Source organism: Thamnophis elegans, chromosome 3 (assembly GCF_009769535.1).
Source record: "Thamnophis elegans isolate rThaEle1 chromosome 3, rThaEle1.pri, whole genome shotgun sequence".
In the NCBI taxonomy this organism is placed as follows: Eukaryota; Metazoa; Chordata; class Lepidosauria; order Squamata; family Colubridae; genus Thamnophis; species Thamnophis elegans.
The window spans coordinates 85,227,079-85,253,601 of record NC_045543.1 but is presented as its reverse complement, the minus strand read 5'-3'; the positions used below and the strand labels follow the sequence as shown (position 1 = coordinate 85,253,601).

The window sequence follows — 26,523 nt, the reverse complement described above, 5'->3', positions numbered from 1 at the left end:
GTCAACCTAAGTCAAAATGGTAAAATTGTGAAATAAATATAATTACCAAAAAGTCCATCCAGTGATCCTATTTTTTGTCCTTGGCCTGAGGGTGACTCTTTGCTTACAGAAGACTCCCATCTGCTAGAATTACTGTGTGTTCTCAATGTCATAGAAGGATAATTGAGATATGGTGAGAATCTGGACATCATTTGAATTCCACTCCTCTTGCCCTTTAGTGTTAGATTTTTTTTACTAGCATTAACCTTCTTAACTGGAAAATGTTCTTCTTCTGATGAATATTCCTCTATAATTTGAGAATCAGCATTGCTTTCTTTTCTACTTGCACTGCTTCTATGAACAACAGTTTTAGGAGACTTATTTCTTTCCTTGTTCTGGAATAGTTTTTGTTTCATAGTACTGGTTAATTTCTGCTTTCCTGAAATGGACATCTCAATATCTTCAGATTCGTCACTAACATCACTTACTTCATTCCTAGCTGTTGTCTTTCGGATGTTTTCAAATGGTTTTATTTTACTGAAAGGCAGAACATTTGCGTAGCTCTCCTCAGAAGTCAAATGTTTTTGCAATGGTTTAAGTAAATGCATTTTTTTTGCAGCTAAAATGTCACTGTTTCTGTCAGTCTCTTGAAATTTTTTAATAGATTCCCGACCATTAGGAAATTGGGAAGGAAAGATAATATCATTTTCACTTGAGCTGTCTTCAGTGTCCATAACTATTCCATCTTTATTTGAATTATATATGTTTTTACATTGATCCTTTTCTTCTGCACAGCATGGTAAAACAGGATAAGTCCTATTTGCTTCTTCATCTAGTTTCTCTTGTCTCTCCACACTCATTTTTGACAGTAAGGTTTTCTTACATCCTGAAATGTTCCTGCCTTCCATTTTCACAGAACCATCATTCTGGGCCTTCCCTTTGGATTGCTCTCTCATAAATCTGTGATCAGCATTTTCATCAACAGCCATCCTGATGCAACTGCCATCCTGGGCTGTTCTAGTTTTCTTTTCTAGAAGTTTAGGAAATCCACACTGAAGTAAACTGAGCTGTCCCTCTGCAACTTTGTCATGTTTTGCTTTATAATTTCTCTTTTTTGTTGCTTGGACCTTAGACATTTCCTCATGTTCCTCATCACTGAAGTCACTGGAACACCCAAATGCTTCCTTTTCTAATGGTTTTGTATCTTGATGTTCATAATCACACTCTGTCTCCTGTATAAAAGAAGCTACTGGTTTAATATGTTTCATTAAATAACACTCGTAATAATCAGCCCTTAAAAACTGCATTGCTGTCATAAAAGTAATTGTCAGTGTTTAAAAGCTGTATCATGATTTTTAAGATAAGGTGAGATATACCCTGGCTATCAGCTCTTGGGTTGGTTTTGTAGATCAGTGATGAAGAGGGGTTATTTTCCTAATTTCGCTTTTCACATGTAGCTCCCTGAAAAAATGACTTCAAAAGTTGGGAGATAACAGTAAAATATGTTGGCAGTTTCACAGGGAGATGGAAAGAAAAGTGACAGTATCAAAAATAGACTTGTCTCATTTCCTTTGGCAGGATGTCTTGTGTTCCTTGGGCTCTGCCTGCATTCAGACTGCACTTATATTAAACAGGTATAGACTGTTGTGCGGGGGGGGGATTGTTAGAAACTATTCAAATTCTTGGAATGACTATGTAACAACAAAAAAGCTACCTATTATTTACTTACTAAGGAGAAATCTTTATTATAGCTTCCACTGTCTAATCTTTCAATATTTTTTTTCTTTTTTGTTTTTGTGCAAAACAATTATTCAAATCAAAGATGTACAGATTGGCATGTGGAGCTTAATAAGAAAATAAATCCTATTTCATTCAACAAGTGTTGTAATTAATACATATGGTATTAGACGTTTAGTTTAATTAATTTTAAGGAAATATATTGAAGAAATAATGGAATATATGGTAAAAATATTTTCATGCATTCAATTGACTAATCTCCACATTCTCTATAGTATATTTTGATGGTACAGTTGCACGTATACCTATCATATCTTGTCTATCAGCTGTACTAGGCTTCCTTTTAGAATGAAGCCTTTGAATATAACAAAATATAAATAATTCCCTAGACTCCAAATATAAACAATATAAACTCTAAAGTCAAGGGAGGTATTTCAGATAAACTTTGCAAATGTTCTCATGGTAGAGTTATTGAAAATTGTTATTATTTTCTAATAGGAATCATATATCAGGCCCTCTATATTTCATGGAATTACTTGTACAATTTGCTTCCAATATATCATAATAAAGTCTTCTATTACTAGGCTGAACATTCTGAATTCTGAATTTTAGCATTAGGGAAAAATATTCTCCTGCTTTTGAACTGAAGCGCAATAATGATATTAAGACAGTAAAAGTCAAAAAACAAATGTACAGTTTATTACACTAACTCCATAGTTACATCAAAAGCGTCATCCCTTGTTATTTAACTTTTAAAAACCATCTTAACTGGCTTTACATTAATAAATGTTTTCTTATGAGATTCCTCTGTATTAGCTGTGCTCTGCAATGCCATGTAACACTAATCATATCTATTCAGCTCTACCTTTTTATGAACCGGATTCAAAACCTGTCAAAGGAACTGGAAAATAAACTTTGTATATCATAATGCAAGCTGAAAGCACTGAATTCAGAATATCAATGGCCTCACATTCCTAATACTTCGTTCTAATTCTTCCTGTTTTTTTCAGATTTTATTTGTAGAAGGAAATGTTATAAACCACATGTACAAAAACATTATACAACATGTTTCTTGATATTATTATTTATTATTTTTACCTCACGAGGCTGGGATCCCTCTTTCAACCACGTATCAGCTGTCATGACACCAGCTTCTACTTGACCTTCTCTCTATAAAAAAGCAAAACAATTTTAAATAAGTCAATCCCTGAGTTGGTCTACAAATTCTGACTATGTCACTAAATTGTATACTAATAGTATAAACATTCCATTTCCTATGTAAGAAATCTGACTTCAATTTGTGGTCAAGGAATGGGAATAGGGAATATCAATTGGCACATTTACTAAAGTCTGAAAAAACTGTCAAAAATACCAGCTCAATATAAAGGAACTTCCTAAGTTTTTTAATTTCAATGTTTGATGTAATAATAAATCCCTACAGCCCTAAGGAATATAACCTACCCAAAATAGAAATCTGGCAGAAATAAAACAAGGAGATATGTAATACAATGTCCCAGAAGAGAGGCTGATTGATTAGCTTACATCCGGAGCACAAAAAAAAATCCCCAAATCATAAAGATGAAGATAAAGGAAAGAATTATGTATTCACATTTCCCAGTAGAGTAAAATGCTATTGTAATAAACTGGACTATTTTCATGCAATGAAAATTTGTGATTTTATCAGTGAATATTCTTTTGAATTTTCTAATTAGTTATTATTCAGCGACATAAAAAAAACAATAGGGTGGATAAATCAAAATATTCAGAAAGCCCAAATAAATGCACAGTACCTCTAGAATCTCTTTTGTAAGACAGGTTCCATGGTCTTGAAGTCTGAAAAGATTACGGATCCCAAAAAGTTCTCCTTGATGCTCTCTGGATCCTTGAACCGCCTTGAAGTATCGCTTGGCATTTTTACTTCCAATCGCCACAAAATGCAGTTGCTAAAACAGAGCAATACGCATGTTTCAAATGCGCATGTCAGTAATGTAGCAGAATTTCCAAACATGCAGAGTACCGAAAGAGGTTTATGAAAAGCAAGCAGAATGTCCAACAAGAAAATAACATATTTTTATTTTCCCCGGTGCATGTGATATCGTTCTACCACATTAACATATAGCACAGGACAGGTACAATATGATCTTTCCTATTATTTTGTATAACATATGAAATAACGTCTATTAAAAACTTTTTATAAAGACATACTGTTCAGGGCATCATTATCATCATCTTCATCCCTGCAATAATTCATTAACTAGAATAGCAAATGATATTAACATACTAGATAAAGCTCACACTTGCTTACTGTCAGGTAAGTATTATTTGAGATAAGTCACAGAAAGGCCATGAAATTGGTCCCAATATATTATCATCCATGTTTCCCTTTAGCTAGACTCTAGAACAAACTCGCGGCCCATGGGCCAGATGCGTCATGTACTGGCCACACACATGCCGGGTTTAGTGAAGGGATAAAAAGTCACGATACGTCACATTATGATGCGACGACATGAGTTTGATACCCTGGGGCTAGAATAATAGCCCACTTCCTCCTAACCACTCTGGTTCTGAGCTAAGGTGCTTTGTGGGAATAGTTTTGTAAAGGGAGCATGTGAAGCCAATGAATCATACATTGTCTGCCTCTGAAATAAGATGGCAAAACCAGCATCTCTACTATACAGTTTACTGAAGTCCAACTTCAACAATTGCATCTAAAATATACTGCATAAATATGGAAATATTTAGATTGGTCGTCGGCCAAAATCTATGTAACATAGCATCATCTTATCCAGTAAAATGTGTAACTGTGACACAACTTTAAATCTCACGAATTATTCTCCCTTCACCATATAAAGTGAGAGCACTGAGGATCACTTAAGAGCTTTATATTTCACAAATTCAGATATTGCGTAGACTCTAGATATATGACCTTCTATGACAGTGATCTTCTTTCCCAGTCCTGAATCCTAGTGAGCACAATAGTACTCATTTCTATGGTAGTATTCTCCAGTTTTCTTTTCTGTGGTCTGTGCTGGAAACTACTCCAGCAGCCTGTTGCCCTCCAGTTGTGATGGATTATACTATTTGGAGATGATGAGAGTTGAAATCCAGCAGAGCTGGAGGGTATCAGAAGTCTGATTTAGAAGGATTAAAATTCAGACTGCGTGAATATATCACATTTATGGTTGAGGCATGGAATATTAGGATGTCAGCTGAGGAGCAGAAAAGGAACTGGAAGACAGAATAAGAGAAAGAAGGAATAGGCATCCTTAAATCCTTAATAGTTAACAGTAAATATCCTAGATGAGAAATGTCAGCAGTGAGATCAAGTAATCCCTATCTGCACTTTACAAGAATATTTCAGAAGAGGCAAAATAACTTCTTCCTCTCCCTTTTATTCTATAGATAAATGAAACACTCAAGATGTGCATTGACCAAGCACTATAAAGTGCTGCAGGGGAGAAAATCTTTTGGAATTTTACATTTCTCAGCCTGAAAACTACAAACCTCAAAGCATGAACATTCCCCAAGTTTGGCGACTCTTGTCTGCTGAAGAAATGTCGAGACTTAAAAGTTTCCATAACCTTTTGTGCCACTTCAGCTGTCCCAACAAATATCTTCTGATTATAGGTATAGCAATAAAATAAAATTTGATTTTTTTTCATTAATGCATTTGGATGAATGGCAGAGTTCCTTTTCCTTAATAATATCCAGTGCAGGAATGCTTAATTTTGTGAATCAGAATTAAACTAATCCAAAAGCTATAAAACCAAACTAAAGATTAGTGAGTTGTATATGGTTGACTTCCCCTCCCCAACAAACAGGGCAGGTCAGAGCAATTTATTAAGAAACCAATATGACTGCAAATATAATGAAAACTTTTACCTGTTTGTAAATCTGTCGTAAGTACATCATCTCTTCCACAGTCCCCAAAGAAATTAGGCGAAATACTTTCACATTCCTACGCTGGCCAATTCTGTATGCTCTGCAAAAATCATTATTTTCAAAATCAAAATAAAGATGAACCTCCCAACCATAGAAAGCAAACTTTTTTTTTAACAATTTAATAATTAGAATGTACCGGTCAATGGCTTGAAGATCATTAGCTGGATTCCATGTTGGATCGAACAGTATAACAATATTAGCACCAACAAAATTAAGACCCAATCCACCAGCCCTTAATAATAAGGAAAAGACACGTAAAGGTTAAGGAACAAATACAAGAGTACAAAACAATGTTTACCATGTAGTAGTCCTGGTCTAATTTTTTTCCTCTTTACAAATTAATGACAATTTCAAAATTATCAGCAATTAAAGTATGGCTACAAAATAAAATTAAACAAAAATACAATGTAGATCTTCATTATAGACAAACTCACTGCAGTTCCATAGTCCATCAAAATTTTCCTAGAACCATTTGAGTAGTGATACCTAATAACTTCCATAATTCACATCCTGATGGGAAAACCTTAGCCGTTTTTACAGTAGCATAATAACTTTAAGATGTATAACTTGTGCAGCAACATTCTTTGCCCACTTAAGTGGAGAAAACCTAACATTTATATTAAATATATTACTCTATTAAAAAGAAAAAGTATTCTGCCACAAAATTAACCCAATCTACCATTCTTCCATTTGATACCAAGAGATGTTATCCATGCTCATTTTGGTTACCAATAAAAATTCAAGAAATAAAATTATCTTAATGTTCTATTTTTCATACAATGCTTCCTTTCCATCATTTTTAAATTAGAGAAAAACAGACCACATAAGCAGTTATGGTGCATAATAATTTTACATTAAACTACTTAGCAAGGACATAAGGAAGGTATCAGAATGGGTGGCAGTGATGCGCTTAAAGGAGAACTGGATTTTCATCACCTGTTTCATAGCATCATCTTCATTTTTTTGTAGCTACCTCTACAATTAAGTTTATTGTTGTTGACAAATCTTACTGACAGATTTAGATACCTTACAATCTTTAGTCCAGAGACTGGGAATCAAATTGCATCTGTCAATGTAACATTACCATGTGATAGGTTTTCCTTTTTAAAAAAAATCAGAGTAGCAAACTGTTTCCTAAATCAAATACTTAGTAGCTTACAACTTTAGAACATAGCTATATAATGTATTATATCAGGAAAAGTAGCCACTGTTTTTGCAAAAGCTCATATAAAGTCTATCAGTGATTTAAAAGTCTGTAAGAGATTTCTGCTATTTATAATTCTGATTATAATTACTTTTTTGAGAGCATTAAATGATGAGAGGCCAATATAAAACTCTTATTTAGTTAACAATATTCATCACTGGTTTCAGATATTAGATTAAACGCAGGAAAGGAGAAGAGTAAAAAAAACCAAACGCTGTGGTAATACATAAGCACTTGATTCATTTCTAACTTCTACCCTCAGAGTTTTGAGTGATGAAGTCTACTTCCCAGTTTTATAGCAGCCGACAGTAATGTTATTGTTTCTTCCCAAGGAGGTGACAAATGCAAGATCAATCAAGAGTGTAATAAATTTGCAATATATTTCTATCTAGACAGAAGCAGACATGGCGGTTCTCTTACATTGTAGAAACCAGGCAAATGTTAACTTCTTCCGTGCTGTTGAACTCTTTTACTATTTTGACTCTGTCCTCTGCCTTTGTATTGCCATCGAGTCTTCTGTAATCTAGCCCAGATGCCATGCAATATTGTTCCAGAACATCAAGTAACTAATAGAAAAGGCAATAATTAAACAATTAAAAAATACTACCAGTTCCTGTTAGCCCATTTTTTTCATCATCATTCCAAAATCACATATACTAGATTAAAAGAAACATTTCCATTGTTTGTATTTATTATATTAGTATTAAATTTAAATTTTCCCACTTTCTAGCACACAATACAATAATGTAATTTAATACAGAAACATCAAATAAATTTACGTCAGAATTTGTAAAAACCAGACAATTATGTGTGAAATTTCTACACATTTGCAGCATTTGCTGCAGATCTTAATTGCCATGTCATAAGTCCCCAAAACAGCAAAGCAGGAATGCCCCACATCAAAACCAAAGTGTTTGGGCTTAGTTAGAAGCACAATCTTATATATATGGTTTAGAAAAAAATATCCTGGGATTCAATAGAAATTATTTCCAAAGAAACTGCTAATAACTTTTACATTTAACAAGTGATTCACCTATCACTTTTCTTGTAGAAAAATGCTCTGTTTCAGAAATGTATCATATCTACATGATGATCCTCATATTATGATATACAGAAATTGATTTTATTGCATGAACCAAGGAGTGTAAGAAGAGCCTTGCTGAATTAAAGCCCAAGTCTCATAAATCCAGCATCCGCAATGCACAGAGGCCAACAATATACTGGGGATCTCAAAATCACAAACAGGAGTATAATCTACTTTAATATCCTCTGGCAGTTTACTTTAATACCCTCTGGCAGTTAAAGATATTCTATATGTTATTCAGGGGATGTATACAGCTGTAGTAAATTTTGCTGACTTTATACTTCACACATCTAAATTGATGTTTCTTTATATTTGATTTTGTGCATTCCACATTTTAATATCTACTCTGCATTTCCTTTGTTGGTTTTGAATCTGAATTATTTTCCATGAATGCTCCTAAATGTTAAGTGTTTGAGAGAAGGAGAGAGGAAATCTCATATGTTCATTTGGGGAGCATTTCCCAAACAATAGATTTGTTGTTATCAGAATAGATATGTATGATGTAAAAGGTTTTCTCCTGTAAAGAATTATAGCATTTGAAGATGCTTTGTTCTCTATTGTTCCATGCATAGTCATTTCAAGCTAGAAAGCACTAATGGATGAAAGATGCTAATAATTCCCTGGGCCTTACATTAGGATCATATCTCACCTTTGTTGAAAAAGAAAAAAGAAGCACTTTATCTTTGTTTTTTCTGAAATGATTTAAAGTTTCTGAAGAACCTGGAAGTGAACAATGGAAAATAACATTGACTAAACCTCATCCCAAATGTTTTACCATATCTATTTTACATAACATGATATTTTAAATAAAAATATAGAAAAATCAATAAGTATCACAGAAAACTGGTCTATAGAACATATGTTAAATGGAATAAAACATAGTAAATTGATAGTGTGCTGTAAGCAACCTACAAAAAAGAAATGAATTAAAAATTAAGTTGTGGCAACAGAAGCTATACAACCAAAATCTCTGGAAATAAGCACTAACAGTATAAAGCACATGTCAAGTTTGTTTAGCTCTGTCTGGCCATAATTCCTGATAATTTTTGCCCAATATTGCCAAGAATTTGGTAATATTATGGGTTGAGTCAGAGATTTGTAGGGAGAACTAGAATTGCTCTGTAAGTTTATAAGCCTAGTGAATGGTTTGAGAAGAGTAATCTGGGCATCTATCTAAAATGAGCAAGCACAGGAAGATGTACTTGATAGTTCCAACTGCCCAGCATTACAGGGGCAAACGTATTGAAAAAAGGTCTTCCTATGTCTTCCATCTATCACAGCAGTGATGGCACTGCAGCAAACCAAAGTAAAGATCCTTATGGTTTTAGGCCCTCTAGTGTTTAAGGCAGGGGTCCCAACCTGTGGGCTGCAGCCTACTACCCACAACCTGTTGGCCACTGGGCCCCATGAGTGATTGGCCTATGCATATGCCTGTGCATGTGTGCACTCACCCCCACTCACAGTAGCATCGCCGCATCACTTATGCATTCAGTCACATAAACTCAACTGACCCTCCCCCCTCCAGGCTGGTTTAACATATGCAACTAATATTGCTCTGTACCACAGCTGTCAAACTCGCAGCATCACATTGCCGTCATGTGACATTTCACAATGTTTTTCTCTTCACAGAACTGGGGTGGGCGTGGCCTGCAAGTGAGGCATCCAGCTACTGTTCCCTCTAAGGTGCGCGGCCACGCACATGGCAAGAAAACCCCACGCAGCAGTTTCTAACTGCCGCGCAGAGATTTCTTTCAAAGCAAATGTGGGGAAGTCCTTTGCAGGCGGCTAGAACTGACCGCCCGCAAAGGACCTCCCCAGACTTGTTTTGATGAGCACGGAGCGACTGATGGTAGTTTGCGCCGGGTGCAGCTGCTCAAACTAGCATCAGTCGCCCCGTGTTTAGCAAAGCAAGCCCGGGGAGGTCCTTTGTGGGCAGCCAATCCTAGCCCGGCGCTGCGCCTGAAATGAATCCCCAAAGCCCCCGCCGCCACCAGAATATCTGCTGCCGCTTCCTCCTCCTCCAACAGCACTGCTGGATTTGCCTCCCGACGCTGCAATTGAGGTGAAGCGGCCAAAGTTCCCACTGGCACCCCCGCCTGTGGCAGTGGTGCCTCCCCCTCCACGCGGAGCACCTGAGCTGGGCCCCGCGTTATCCCTCCCACTTCCTCCTCCGCCATGCTTTTGAAGAGCCATGAGGCCACGGGAGCCAGTAGAAAGCCGGTGGACGGGGCAGGAGCAGGGAAAAAAGGCCTCATGGCACGGAGGAGGAGGTGGCAGGGGTAACGCGAAGTCCAGCTGAGGTGCTCCGAGCGGAGGGGGAGGCACCACTGCCGCTGCTATGGGTGGGGGCGCCAGCGGGAGCTTTGCCGGCTTCACCTCAGCCGCAGCGCTGGGCAGCAATGTGTTGGTTCACCCTCTGACTCCTGCTGAAATATCCCCTGCCTGCCAAGATCCCTTTTTCCCTCCTCGAAGGATCGAGGAGAATCTGGCCTCAGCGTGGGGCGGGGGGAGAGGTCTTCCTCCTGGGTCCTGGAAGGCGCGCAAAGGAACACAGCACTGTTTCCTCTCCCACAAACTTTACGGACAGAAGGAGTAGCTGTCCTGGGCGGATTTTAGCGATCTTTTCAGCCGCTGAATGCAAACTAGTGGCTCCGGTCGCAGGTGCAAAAGGCTTCCCTATTCAGGTGGGGGGGCGATGCCGCTGCGCCCGGGACCCCTCCTGTCCCTCGGGGCGGCGCTAATGTCTCTCTTGCAGGGCAGGGGGGGTTGCGGTGAGTTCCTGGAAGCGAGGGGGGAGATAGCCAGGGTCCGTGTTTGCGTCTTTCTCACTGCCTCCAGCTCTTTTCCAAGAAGGAAACGTCTTCCTTCCTCCGCGTTACGCTGAGCATCGTTTGAAGGCTGCGGTTTTGAGCTCAGGCAAGATGGGAACAAAGGAGGCGTTTTGCACAGAACTTCTTCAGCTCTGACAGGATTGTGGGGAATGGAAGCATGGGGAATCTCATGTCCTGCAGCCCAAACTATCTCCTCCCAGCAACTTGGCCTGTTGGATACAGTGGTGGCGAGGGAAGAATGGGCTTTTGCGCACACACTGAAAAAAAAATTAGAGGGAACATTGCATCCAGCCCATGGACCACCAGCTTGACACCACTGCTATACCTTAGGTCAGTCATGACGAACCTTTTTGGCTCACGTACCAAAAGGGTGGAGAGCACAGGTGGTGTCGCACGCAGGCGTGCCACACCCATAATGCAATGTGTGACCTCCAGCATGCATGACCAGCGCTCCCCCCCATTTTTGCATGTTTTTTGCTTCCCTAGGCTCCAGAAGCTTTATAAGAGCCTGGGGAAGGCGAAAACAGCCACACCGCCCATACTGGAGACCTCCAGAGGCTCAGAAATCTCCCTGAAGCCTCTGGAGCCCCCAAAAAAGATCTATGGGCAAACAGGAAGTTCCAGAAGAGACTTCCAGTTTTTAGTCCTTCAGAACCTTCAGGGAGGCCTCCTGAAGATCCCTGAAGGCTCCGGAGGACTAAAAAATGTCTCTATGGACAAACCAAAAGTGACTTCCGATTTGCTCGTAGGATCTTTTGGCCTCCAGAGCCTTCAGGGAAGCCTCCGGAAGGCCCCTGAAGGCTCTGGAGGGCTAAAAACTGGTCCTATGAGCAAACCGGAAGCCCATTTCCGAACTTCCAGTTGCCCGTAGGCAATGTTCCCTCTAAGCTGCGCGCCTGTGCAACCGCGCACATAACAAGAAAACACCACACACAAGTTTCAAACTGCAGCGCAGTGTTTCTTTAAATGTCACTGAAAATACCCCCCCCCTTCTCTCTCTGCATCAAACTCTCTCCTCCATCTGGTGATTGGTGAGATCAAGGAAGACTCTGCCCGGAGACCAATGAGGCTGCAGAAGGGAAGGGAGAATTCCTATTGGTCCTATGGGGCTTCGTCGGTTCCTGAGAAAACGTGATTCACTGGTTGTAGCCTGCGTTTCTCTGCACGTCCGGGGTTTCTCAGGCATTGCATTGTCTGAAGCCCCGTTCTGGACTGCAATCCCTTCGCTTCGGGCAGAGAGAGAACCAGCATGGAATTGGACTGCCTGAGCCAAAGGGGTTCACAGGATCTTGAGACTTGATTTTTGAGCAGTACCAATCCATTCCACTTTTTCTTTCCCTTTCTGTCCTTCTTCTATTTTCCTTTTCCTTTTCTTTTTCCTTTCTCTTTTCCTTTCTCCTTCCTTTTTCCTTTCCTTCTTTTCCATTTCCTTTCCTTTCTCTTTTCCTTTCCTTATTTCCTTTTCCCTTCCCTTCCTCCCTTCTTCATCCTTTCCTCTCTTCTTTCCCATTTCCTTTCCTTTTCCTTCTTTTCCCCTTCCTTTCCTTTCTCTTTTCCTTTCCTTTCTCCTTTCCTTTTCTTCTTTCCCATTTCCTTTCTTTTCCCTCCCCCTCCCTTCCCTTCCTGGGGGTCTGAGGTAGAGGGAGGAGACCCTTTTCCTCCTTGCCCCCCTCCCCAACATCTGGTCTGATGGCAATTATGGCTAAAAAAAATTCAGGTGCTCAGGCATGAAAATGTGCCGCTCAAACACTATACTTTTCTGCACACACTGAAAAAAATTAGAGGAAACATTGCCCGTAGGGCCAGTTTTTTGCCCTCCGGAGGCTTCAGGAAAGCTCCTGAAGCCTCCAGAGGGCCTGGGAGAGGGGGGGGCTGTTTTCGCCCTCCTCAGGCTCCCATAAAGCCTCTGGAGCCTTGGGAGGGCAAAAAATGGCCTCACAAAAAGACATGCCCTGACAAATGGCTTTGCATGCCACCTGTGGCACGCGTGCCATAGGTTCGCCATCCCAGCCTTAGGTTTTCTGTGGTGGAAAAGTTTAGAGCTTGAATCAGTTTGGTAGCATGTCCCCATTAACGCGCTGCTCGCAGAGCAAATGAAATAGAAGAGCAGAGTTCAAGTAATAATTTGTCCAGCAAGATTCACTTACAGGAGGACTGAGACCTACCTTCAGCATTAGTGCGGATAGGCCCATAGAGAAAAACACTGCCCTGGCCAAAAATTTAGTAACAACATCCATACTCCATACTACACTTCCATTTAATTATAGGTCAGTAAGAGATACAGTGTGATATCTGTTCTATGGAATTTGGAGAAATGCCAGTTGGGGAGAGGGACTAATTTGCAAAATGGTTAGATAAAGAAGTTTCATCATGACTTTTCTTCAGATAGTGTAAGGGCTGCATGTCTGAAGAAGCTATATTTTGATTATAATAAATTTTAAGTAGTAATAGTATATTTCTTGATGATTGGATGATCATAGTTGCTATGGGCTTCCTGGAGCGAGAAGTATGAAAGATCACACTTAAAAGCATGAGTTTTACTCAACTTTGTTCCCTTTCTAGATCACCAGTACATGTCAGAAGTGTCCCTTTGATCTCCTGACAAAGGCCATAAACTTGGTTTTATGAAGCTTATTTCCAGATATCATCTCTCCAATATTGAGCAAAGCCACCCCCCTCCCTCGCTATGTTGTTTTGAGTCCTATAGGGCACCTAGAAAGAATCATCACTCCATCTATCCATGTTCTTTGACTGGGGGAGGACGATGCAGAGGGAGGGAACAGAAGACCCGGCACAGCATTTATGAGAAATTTAACAGAAGCTTTGCTCAACCTGTAGGTCGTAATAGTGCTTGATTAATGACTTTGGAGTTTGCATCTGACTTTTAGGGACATACCATTGTGGAGATATGAATAAGAGATAGTAAGCACTAATCAATCACAGAAGCTTCCACTTTCTACCACAAATCTTCCCCAAGTCAAGAAAGAGAATGAAATGTAGACTTGAGAGCTATAAAGGCTGCCTACAGAGAAAGGACTCTGAAAGGAGTGTTTTTCAATTAAATGTTGAAGCACTAGGCAGTAGTCAAAGATACATCAATTTTTTGGAACTAGCATTTTCTTCCACTCGATTTTTCTTGTTCCTGTCCCTTAGACTCCAATACAGATGACTGGTGCAGAGTTTACTGATTGTGCTAAGCAAATTATCGGGTCTAGTGTTTGCTAGGCATTCTCTTTCTTTTAAAACTAGAAAAAATAGCTGCTAGCCTCGTTTTTATCATAATTATTGAGAAGATCAAAATAAAAGCCCACTACTGAGTTATTCTAGTTAGCTCAGGAGGGATTGAATCATCACCAGAAACCTTCCCATATATTTTATCTCACAAATTTTCAAAGCTGGAACTAACAATAGCCACTAAAATCGATCAACAATATATTCAGCCTCTCCTGAACTTCAGAACTAAGGTGCATTGTTGGGAAAGCTCCCAATTAAAATCCTAAGGGTGGGTTTTATTTTTAAGAGTCAAACCAGGGTATCTGATCCTGGACGGATCAAAGATAATAATTGGGGTAGATAAGAAACCTAGTAAGAACATTGCAATAACAGATTGTTAAAAGAGGGCTTTGAACATTAACTTTGCAGTAGTTAACCTGTTAACCATTTATTTTATGGATGGATGGATGATAAATATATCGATATACAGATGGCATAGATATGACAGATCAAATTTGTTGCAAATAGGTGTAGAAATTTATAAATTTTGGATCTGTTTTGCAAGGGGGAAGCTATTATATTGTTGCAATATTGTTGCTGCAAACAACGTTCAAATAGAGGGGATAATATGTGTTTTTGTTCTTTATCCTTTTAATTTACTTTTTTTTAAGATTCTTGTCTACTTTTGTTTGTCTTTGTAATTTTTTTTCCCTTTGTATTTTGTATTTTAATCTTTGAATAAAATGTAAACAAAAAATCCCAATATATTATCTTTTTTTAAACAAGGAGGAAAAAGAGAATCAACCAAGTTAAGGTATGCTATGATTTCTGGGCATCCAACGCTAAGAAGTAATGTCTGCTCAAAAATGGGATATCCCTTCTTCACCTCCTCACATTTCTTTGGTCTTTATGGATGCTCAGACCTATATTTTCAGAGCAGGGAGAAGAATCCTATTCTGTTCAATGAGTAGAAGAGCTCATGACACATCATACGATTCCAAATATTCCGAACTACAAGCTAATACTATTATTATAGAAATAATCCTGTCTATGCTAATAAAGGGCTTTGTTTAATACTAAATAAAAGAAAATGCATGGAACAAAATAGCACCCACTGCCCTGCGACGCTCCAGCTGCTCTGTGGAGTGTTGCGCAGGCGCAGTATGCTGCATGTGCGTGTGCAAATGGCCCAGTTGGCTCAAATACAGGTAAGGAACATGGGTGGGTGGGTAGGCCCTCCAAAGCACCCTTCTGGTACAGTGCCTGCTGCTCTCAGAAGCACCGGTACACCTGTACATGGCGTACCAGCCAGAACCCATCACTGCAGTAGACCCCCTCATAACTTCTTACAAATCATTTTTGAAGTTACAATGGCTGCACATATGTAGTCACATGATCACATTTTTGGGCTACTGGCTAACCTCCATAGTCATTTATAGCACCCTGTGATCACTGCATTGTGATTCATAACTCTTTTTGTAGGTTTCCGGTCTTTATTTCCAGTTTCTGGCAAAAAATGCCAATTGGGAAAAAATTGATTTTTTTAATGACCATGTGGTTTGCTTAATGACCACCACACAAATTATCAAAACATTGGGACCAGTAACATAGTGTCTCGACTTATGGTTGCAATGACTTACAACCACAATTCTGGGTTCAATTATGGTCCTAAGTCAAGGACTACCTGTATTGCAAATTCTAGGAAGATAGAAATCATAGGGTACTTTACATATTCTGGTTCTTTTCCTTCCAGGCCGGTAGAAGAAAGAGATTTGATATTTGCATTGCCTGATTCCAAACTGCTGAAACTTCAACTAAATTCCCGAGAAAAGTAAAGTGTTGATGATGATAGTTTTATAATAATTATGTAATCATTATGTTTTTTTTCACAAATGGTGTGCTAAATGCAAGCAAAAAAAATGTACTGGAAAACAGCTCTACTCCTCCTTCCCTTATTTACTTACTTTCATTTTTCCACTATATTTTGGATCAGAAAGAGTTTCAAAAACAGCATTTTTGCTAAGGTCCACAAAATCAGGAAACTTGGAAAAAACATGGCTGCATATCCTTGTGATATAGGCCTCCTAAAATAAAATACAAATAAAAAAATGCTAGTTATTGATAGCTGAATAAAAAGACATGGAATACTCAGTGCAAGGAGAAACTGAAAACATTTGAAAACCTCTAGATATTCTACATTTGATGCAGATATAGAAAACAAATGTCAGGACCAGTATGCCCTCTCTGTATTAAAGACAAATAGCAGACTCATTCCACCTGTCTCTATTTAAGAATCAACCATTCCCATTTTTCCCATTAAAACAGAAGCACATGTATTAATCAATGTGGTATATATGAGAGTACAGTGTGCTTTATTCAGGGAGTTTGCAATTTGCTTTTATTTCTGTCACATGAATACAAAATGGATAATATTGCTTATGAATACAAGATTTGTTCACATCATGAACATTAAGTGGGAGGAAGGAAGGGAGGATAGGAAGGAAGGTGAGGAATTGATAGTTAAGACTACAAATAGCAGGAACTTCATGAAGATATTCTGGAGGAGAAGGGGGGAAAGGGGGTGAGGCCCTGAAATGAGAAGCAACAATCTAAGATATGATTTATGATATACGGGTAGAATGTAACCTAGTTGGATATATGAGATTTTTCAACTATGGGGAGGAGTAGACTAAAGAAACTGACCAGGTCTGAGAACACTTGGCCATGAAATTTATTATTTGTCCTTTGTCACTCCAGCTGTCCCCATTTTTTCCCCCTTTTAACTTATTTAAAGTAGAAGGAATGTCTTTTTGCTATTGCTACTGTTACACAAATGAAATCCCTTGTCAAACTTCTGCAAGTAGCAGTCTATCTTCTATAGACTGCCCATCTCTAGGTAAAGGTTTCCCTGTCCCAGTTGTGTCCGACTCTAGGGCATGGTGCTCACTTCCGTTTCTTGGCGGTGGGAGCCATCATTGTTCAAAAACATTTTCCCTGGTGATGTGGCCAGCATGGCTATATGCCAAAGGCACTCGGGACGCTGTTACCTTCCCACCAAAGTGGTACCTATTAATCTACTCGCATTTGCATATTTTTGAACTGCTAGGTGGGTAGGAGCTGGGACAAGGAATAGGAGCCATGACTATTCCCCCTTATTCCAGATTAAAACTACAACAATCAGGTTCTGGTTGTAATTTCATTTCTCTCACCTCTTAGAAAGAAAGAGGAGAAAATGAGGAATAGCAATGAATCCTCTGCTGATTTTTCTTAGCTAGGAGATCTGACAGCTACTACACCATATTTATATTTCAAGACAGAAAAAAGGGAAATTAGAAAGCAGAAGCCCTCCATAACCCCTTTGGACATTCTTCAGTCATCCCTTTTTCTCTTTTAATGGAAGGCAAAAAAAAAACAAAAAACGAGAGAGTGAGAGCAGGCTTTTAGCTTAACTACTGATACTGGCTAGAGAAAGCTGCTCTCAGAAAGATTGTTTTGAAATAAATGAATGTAAAACACACAGCAGGTATCAAGAGATTGCTAGGTTACAGGGAGTGGAATGAGGCCACCACATTGCCGCTTTACTAATGGTGTAGTTCTTGCTATGTTCCTTACACATTTGTGTTCTATCCCTGTTGCCATTAAAAAAGTAAAGGCAGAAAACAACAGATCTGGGAAGAGAAATATAGGCAACTCAGTCGTTAAGCAAGCAGTGTTTAAGTGAAATGCATATGATCTTAATTCAGTTTTCCTCGGTTTTACAGATCCATGTAGGTCATAAATGTGTGGATTGATTGTAAAGTTACTTTTCACCACTATCATAAGTGCAAACATCACTAAACAAGGGAATACCTGCACTCAAACTGAATAAGGATGACAGACACTATAATCATGTTTTTATTACCAGACTCAAACAATAAATCTATTGCAGACTTGGAGTATATTCCTTGAAAAACAATATAGTTTCAACATAATTTTAACAGAATGGAGTGAGACATAAAATGAAAAATTGAATTTACCGGTAAGTTGCTGTTTCTAATCAAAAACTTGGGAAAACTACCTGCTGTTTGCTAGTGTTCTCCGTCTGCAACAGGGCAGCATGATTTGCTATCTTACGAAGGACTGTCACATAACTGAAATATAACGCATTCATTGTTTCGCCATGAGCATTTGTCTGTAGAATATAAACAGTTTAAAAGCTCAGAGAACTATAGTACTTAATAAGGCAGGAAATACTTATTCCACAAAATCCAGTTTGGATTTCTTTTCTCAGGGTTGGGGAGAAAACCTGAATTCTGAATTATTAAGATATGTATTTTGTACTTTACTGAATGGAAAAAATATACAACATTCCACCTCTAAAGTTTCATGTCAGAGTATCAAAGTAAAATGTTTTGTTATAATTTATAATGGGAAAATACTAATTTGAAAAAGCCAAAAAAATGTCAATTTCCTTTTCATTTATGAACAGCAAACATCCCAATAGTGTTTCAAACATAAAAAATATAGTGTTTTGAAACTATCATCTGAAAAGCACTCAATTCTAGCTTTCTCTATTCATTCAAGGTCCTCCTACATGTAAAAAGAGCTAGCTTGACTGCAGATCTATACTGTCAGCCTTTCAAGGTAGCCAAACAATGAATATTAATATCACCCTTATTTGAAGGTTACAGTAACAGAATCTTGCATGTCTGAAAGCACTTCTCCCCTCCCCTGCCTTTACTTTCCAGAAAACTAGAGAGGGTCCTTTCTCCTTTCTTCCCCCTCGTCCCTCCTTCAGACTCAGATTTCTCTCATTGGAGCATTGTCTGAGCTGCAGTTCTTCCTCCTATTTGCCAAGGTTATTTTCACAGCCCATTATATGTACTTCCCCTCCCCAAGCAAACATTTAAATATATATTTAAGTGAAATAATTGCCATCCTAACCAGACTGGAGTGGAGAGTAATGAATTAAACCTGCTAAAGCCACCTCTCCATACCAACATTAGAATAGGAGAGTAATGAATTAAACCTGCTAAAGCCACTTCTCCATACCATTAGAATAGGATGGAAAAGGCATAACAAAGATCTAAGCTGGTATAATAGATTAAAGTATTTCAGAATGTAGATTGTACATTGTTCAAGATATTTTATGTTGACTGTATACTCTGCATAAAAAAAGCACAGCACATCCAAAACTGACTATGGCCTAAACCAGTGGTTCCCAAACTTGGCAACTTTAAGACTTGTGGACTTCAACTCCCAGAGTTCTCCAGCCAGAAGAGCTAGCTGGAGAATTCTGGGAGTTGAAGTCCACAAGTCTTAAAGTTGCCAAGTTTGGGAACCACTGGCCTAAACGTATCTCTATCATGTTAGCATTATTATGTTTTTGCTTGTAGAAGTTTTGTATATGGGTAATGAATCAAAATAGCAACTCCAACATGCATCTGGACCAGGTTAAGAATGCTTGCTGCCCAGTTCAACTAATGTAGATCAGACCTTAATTCAGAGCACAGGTAAAGCTACTCAGAAGAATCAGAAATATTGTAATAAATCAGAAATGATTTCTGTAAACATAGCTTGAAAGCCACGGACCAGGATTGAGTGATGCATTTTTTATTAAGTGATGCATTTCAATTTCATTAGTCCATTTGTTAAACATCTTTTGGCTACTTAATGTTATTCAGATGTGCCACTGTTATGCAGAAAGGCATAATCTGTAGATGCCACTCCCTATCTCTGGCATCTTGTGTCAGTTCTTCCATGTACTTTGCAGACTTCCATATGTTTTTAGGCATGTAAATCCTATCGGCAGCAACAGCTGTTACAGTCCCTGGTGTCCCAATGTCTCCAATTATTATGAAGTCTGTCCATTCTTCTTGATGCCAGTCATCTATTAAATTATGATGGTTCCCTCTTCCTGAGCAAGCAAAGTGAAGGAGCATGCAGTTTATTAATGCACAAAAAATGATGGTCTACAGAATAGTTTATATTACCTTCCTTTAAATGCTGAAATGTGCAGATGACTTTCATGGCTAAAACAAATAACGTAAAGTATAACAGATTTGTGTGTGTGTGGTGTGTGTGTGTGTTGTGTGTGTGTCTGGTGTGTGTGTAGGGATACATTTAAGTAAGTGTTAACTTTTGGCAACTGCCTAGATTAATCCTTGCAGTTTTCTTGGCAACATTTTCAGTAGTGGTTTCCCATGACCTCCTTCTTAGGATTTGTAGAGTGTGACTGAGCCAAGGACATTCAGCTAGCTTTGTACCTTAGTCAGGCCTAGACCCCAATGACTTTAACTAAACCAAACTGGCTTTCATAATACAGATGCTTAAATCGAAAAAAGTAACAAAAATTATCTAGAATAATCTTTTAGCTCATTTTTCCCTCCATATTAATAATGGCTGGGCCAAGTCCCCCTGGACTTCCAGATTCTGAAAAATATTGCCTCCACTTCTTCTGTTGGCTATGTTTGAAGCCTAGGCAAAGTGTATTTTGCCTCATCTTTCACAATAGTTAGTTTTGCTTACTTTGTATAAAGTTAGGATATAAACTTAAAAACACCTGGAATTTATTCTGCACCACATGCTTAAAATTCAAGTATTCTTCTTCAAGTATCTGAGACATATTTAACTGAAAAATCTCAAAAAAAAAAAAAAAAACCTCATCTGATAGCTTTCAGTAGACCAACAACAATATCAACAACTGTCTCAAATAACTACTTTCCTGGCTGTGCCCGGCTGATTTTTAAGTGATGATTCACTGGCGATTTATGTTGTAGTAATTCCAATGAGGTAAACATGACAAAAATTAAGTTTATTCATTTTATGGATCACACGAGATGAGCAATAATAAAACAGCTTCTATTATGTCTTAGTAATATAGCTTGTAAAAGTGTTCCACAAAGCCTTTCTTTGATTATTTTTTCTTTTGAGACACATTTTCAAATAAATCTGCTTACCTGAGGTAAATCAACAGTATTCAATGAGACCATTTTAAAGTGATGTATGATTAGACACACATTTAGCATCCCATTACAAAAAATCTATTTATCAAAAGATGCATTAGTCCAACCCAATAGATAGTTTTCTTTTTTCCATTCAGTTGTGTCCAATTCTCAGAGACTGCCTGGACAAGTTCCTGCAGTTTTCTTGGCAAGGTTTTTCAAAAGTGGTTTGCCATTGTCTTCTTCTTAGGCCTTCAAGAAAGTGACTGGTCCAAGGTCACCCAGCTGGCTTTGGGTCTAAGCAGGACCAGAACTTGGAGTATCTCAGCCTGACACCTTAACCAGTACACCAGACTGGCTCTCATAGACACATTTAAACATTGTTGTAATACCGTAGCAATAGTGATTGAACTTCTTTTTTGGTAATTCAAATCAGTGCTATTTAAAAAAAAAATAAAGTAAGAAGCATTACACAGATCTGATTCCCCCTCCCCCCCAAAAATAGCATTTTTGTATTTATTCTATCTACATTACAGAAGGTCATTATCCATCTACTCTATGGCCCCGTTAAGATTTATGAGGGGGAAAAACAGAAGCTGGATATGGAGGAGGTCAAAGGGACTATTGTAGATGGTCACTGTACTTCAAACAAACTTCAGTTTAAAAATAATGCTTACTTTGTAACAACAATTCTTCCTTTTATGGCCACTTACAGCTACATGCTTCACGTGCCCGCAGAACTAACTGCACGTCTTCTGTCTCCAATACAGTCTTATAAACCGCTCTCTGGAACTCTGTCAAATAACAATATACCGTCTGGGGAGAAAAAAATCCAAAATAGGGGGAATAAAACAACACAAATAATACATCACAAACTAAAATATGTACCAAGCTTGCAAACTGAAGAGGTGGGCTTTAGTATTCTTTTTCAAAGATTATGATCAACTAGCACTTTATATTCAAATGATACAATCTGCTAAGAATGTGAAAGATAAACTGTTGTGATCCTCTCAATCCCTAAGACAATGGATCTTAAATTGCTTAAAAGATCCATTTGCCATTTCCTGGCACTATTGTAGAGACTAATGCAGGCAACAGGAATAAAAGAAAACAGCCAATTTTTAAGACTGACATTCTGAATGGCTGATATAGGAGGGGGGGATTCTTGGACAGTGGTATGACATACTTAATCCTTCCTCTTTAAGACCATGGGTGGCATCTCCATGACATCTTTTGGTCTCAACCAGCAGGATACAGATATTGTAAGACCCCTCCTGCATTTAGGCCACCCACAAAGCAGCAGCACCATGCTGTGCTATAATAATCGAATGCTATCTTGAACATATACTCACATTATCAAGAGAATGGGATAAAATAAAAGCTTCTAGATTAAAGGCAACAGAGTGACATTGCTGTTAATCTTCTCTTTAGAAAACACAGTTTAGACTGCATTATTACAAGCTTTAGCTGAAAGACAGGTATAAACAAGGAAGAAAGAGCAGCAGACAAATGTGTATCTTTATTAAATTTGGGATTGGGTGTTCTCTAAAATGTATTTCTACATTTATCAAAACATTCTAGGCAGGATAACTGAAAAGTCGTACACTTTTCATAAAGGGAACAAACAACACAGTTTTGGATCTATCAATTCTTAATAAACTTTTATACTATAAAAAGAGGTACAAAAAGTATGGAACTTCAATTAATTCATGGATTTTGAATAGATACTAACATATTATACATGCATACATCTATGCATCTTCCATCAACCTATGAATGTCTCTGCATGAAAATTATTCATATATTGTTATGTTTCAGAAATATTTACTGGAAATGAGAAGAAAAGCAAAGGGTTTATTTCAAACTCTTATTTTTCAAGTCAAGCTTTTGGTTCTTTCATAAAAATCTGCCTGCATAAATCTATTTGGAATCTTCTTGAAAGATGAAAGTCTCGAGTCTTTTCCTTTAATTCCACATAATAATACAACTTACATGAATAGACTGCCACAAAGAGCAAAATCAAAACCAAAACAGGTATTTCATTTAAAGTCCTCATGACTCTGGACAGTCCAGAGTAGAAATTTAACAACCAAATTCCATCTTGATGCACTCTGGGTAGGTTTCACTCACGGGAAAATAAGAATTTTAGATGATCTGAGCAATTTAAAAAATCTGACTATTATTCTATACCTTATTTCATATGTTATATCATTAAATTGCATAGATGAACTAAGATAAATACATTGTTTTGTAGAGATATTAAGGTAACTACAGACCTAATAAAATGTTAGAACACTGGACTTCAGACCAATACAACCAAACAAAAAAGTTACTAGTCTGATATGGACAGTCATACAAATTGAATAAATTTTCTCATTTTGGCTTGGGTGTTTTTTGATTTACCCAAAGAAAAGCAAAAGGTAATTTGATTAATTTATTAAATTTACTATAGTTGGCCACTCAAAATAATTACAAAATTTATTGCAAGAAACAATTAAACACTAAACAAGCATAAATTGGCTCAGTGGCCTTGCATGGGGGGAGGCCACAGAGACCATACAAACATGGGCCTGGCTAATCCCTTGAAAGCTGCTTGCAGCCTGTTTTACTCCAACGTTAAATGGCCATCATGGGATTTTCCCATTTTGATGTTTAATTGTCTTATTCTATAATTAAAAATTAATCCTAATTTAATTTTGAACTTTAATTTTTATGTATTTTTATTATCAGTTATATTATATTGTTCACCACCCAGATCCCTCTTTGATACCAGTAACACGGGGGCTCATTTCTATTTTTGAAAAGCAGCTAGAACATATATAAGGACTTCTGGAGATGTGTTTTTAAAAGTGGAATTTTCAGGCTCTATGGGTATCATTATACCTGGTGAAAACCAAATACTGCATTCCACAATAAGAATCTCATTAACTCTCAAGCATGGTTTGTCACAGTTTGGAGATACCTTGTTGCCTGAAAACTCTACATTATTAATGGAATCAAGATTTCTGCATTTAATCAGAGAATTCTACAGGGCAGTATCAGGCTATCCATGCATCAATTGAGGCTGAATCACCAGTGTGTCATACAGCAAAAAAGTGATTTTAAATATATAAACAAATCTATAAAATGAAGGGAAAATAAATGTTTCAGAGTCCATAGAAAAGTTATGGGGTGACACAGAAGGTCATTTTAAAAAACACTTAAATATTATAAGTTGAACCTGCATAAAGAGGTGATGTGACAGTGATGTGAGAGCATGAGGATCAATTATAGAAAGCTTTTGGGTATTGTATCTAAAGTTGATGCAACAAGTTACTGAACCTAAAAAAAAAACATTTTTTTTCATACTGACCCATTACCATATGAAGTGACAAAAATATGCAAACATTCCAAAATCCATTGAGAGCAAATATTTTTCCCAAAGAAGTGTGTAAAGATGAAATCAAGGAAAACTGAGAGGCTAGTATTTTCTAAAAAGCTCAGACAATCAAGAATGCATTCCATAGGAACAGATTTTGAGCCCTTCAGTCAATAGCTATTTCAAGACATGAACTTCCATGACAAAGACAGACAAGTTTATTTTAATGAGCAGTGGGAATGGAAGATTCATGTCCCAAGATATAAAAGAACCAAAGTAAGTCCAAATCCCTACTTGTTTCAAATAAGTCATCAAGAGGGAATAATGCCCTCAGAATTTTCAGGGACAATAACTGCAACAATCACTTGGGTAATTTTCAGAATGGGTGCAGAACTTCCATTCATTATTTTCAATAACACTATAGAAATCTAATATAACAAAGAAATTGTGTGCACGTTGCTGAAAGTCCCTGATAACCACTACAGGGCAAAGGTAGGTGCTAATAATTCATCCAGATTCTGCAAAACAAAGTATTTGGAATTCTGTTTTTATAACATACCATTTAATGATATCACTGTGACACAGACCAAATCCTTGCAAGGCTGAAAATGCACTTATGGAAATACGTTTGATAAACATTTGTATCAAACAGCAACAGCTAGCTGACTATGGATGATTTTGTAAAAGCTAAGCAGAGTTGGATGTGATTTGTACTTTGATGGGAAAACATTGGAAAATCCCAGCACTGGAGACTATATATAAGAAATCGGAAAATATCTTTTCCAAAAACAGTGATTAGAAAGTAGTATCCAGATTTTTTTAAAAAAGTGACAGGAAAATAAAGGCTTTGTACCTCCAGAATATCATTTAGCAATATGTCACGTATTCCACAAACAATTATGTTCCCTTTCTCTAGTTTCCCTACTCAAAAGTTTTACCTTCACAGAGATAGCATCTATAATTCAGGTATTCAAAAACCTCTGTCTTCCAAGTCAAAGAATATTACTGGTAACATCACACAAAAAATAATGTTTTTATCATACATTCGCTTGGTACATATGAAGAACTTAGAAAATAAGGTCCCACACAGTAACCTCCAGAGTTCTTCCTCCAAATGTTAGAAAGAAATGGTTGGAGTATGATTAGGTTACTCATAGCCTTTGAGAGGAAAGAGAACCCATTTTTTCTTGAAGCCAATTACAAATGTTACAATTTTAATTAATTAAATCAGCAATCAAGGAAACAATCAAGTCCTTTTCTAGTTTCCCACCTCCAAATGTGCTTTTACAATCCAGCACGGATCTCCAGCCCCACATACCCCATCATATAGAACTACACATGGACAGTGTAGGATACCCTAACCCCATAGTAGGATACCCTAACATATCAACTATATAAATTGTACAAAATCCACAGTAACAGGCATAAACCAAGATAATAAATGGAGCTCACTCTGTCTTCTTTCTTGGGCAACTGGTCACTGATAAGAGCCTTTGTACGCCTTAAGAAATAACCCGTTTTTGAGCTAGCCTTGTCATTGCCTTTCGACCTGTGGCTAGCTCTCTTTTAGTTGCAGTGTGCCGCTGGCCAAGTTCTACAGGCTCAGAAAACTCCGTCTTGAAACGTGCTTTGCTACCCAACAGCCCAGGTACAGCCCTAAGAGAAAGAGAAAACTCTTGCACTTATACAGGATATTAATTTTACCAGGCTTCTACAGTGAAAGATCTACAGTTGTCATTGAGTTTCATATACCAGCTGTAAGATATACTCCTCAGTCCCATCCCCTAAGGAGATACATATGGGATGGGAACCTCAAGGCGGCCTTCTCCATAGGCTCCCTCCCTCTGGAACTCATCCCTCCTGAAATTAGACTGGCATCCCACTTTAACACTCTTTTGGAAGGCCCTGAAGACATGGTTCTGCCAGCGGGCCTGGGGAGCCTGCAGCAGAATAAATCCCATTAAATGGCTGGTATGAATGTGTGTTGTCACTGGAGTGTGATGATTATTTTATTATTTTTATTTCTTTTATATCGTGTTTTTATGTCCTGTAAGCTGCCTTGAATCACCATGTTTGTGAAGGTGGCAATATAAATTTTCTAAATAAATAAATTTATTTCACAAAATTCCTATAGGTGGACTATGTGGGCCTATACATCCCATGAAGAACCTTTTCTGTATCACAACTGAAGTGCTGCACACCCTAACAAAAAGAAGGAGGCATACACTTGGGTTTCTAGACTGCTCTTTCCT

At 37.9% G+C, this 26,523-nt stretch overlaps 1 protein-coding gene across 1 annotated transcript in view; it reads right to left on the bottom strand.

Moving 5' to 3' along the window:
• The window catches only part of ERCC6L2 (ERCC excision repair 6 like 2), a 68,501-nt gene that overhangs the window by 29,642 nt on the left and 12,336 nt on the right, over nt 1-26,523 (bottom strand). The window contains 13 exon segments of the mRNA XM_032213638.1: nt 47-1,211; nt 2,815-2,886; nt 3,507-3,659; nt 5,599-5,698; nt 5,795-5,890; nt 7,283-7,428; nt 8,596-8,657; nt 15,951-16,074; nt 18,048-18,161; nt 21,591-21,624; nt 21,626-21,729; nt 25,724-25,788; nt 25,791-25,927. Coding sequence (XP_032069529.1) covers nt 47-1,211; nt 2,815-2,886; nt 3,507-3,659; nt 5,599-5,698; nt 5,795-5,890; nt 7,283-7,428; nt 8,596-8,657; nt 15,951-16,074; nt 18,048-18,161; nt 21,591-21,624; nt 21,626-21,729; nt 25,724-25,788; nt 25,791-25,927 — 2,372 coding nt within the window.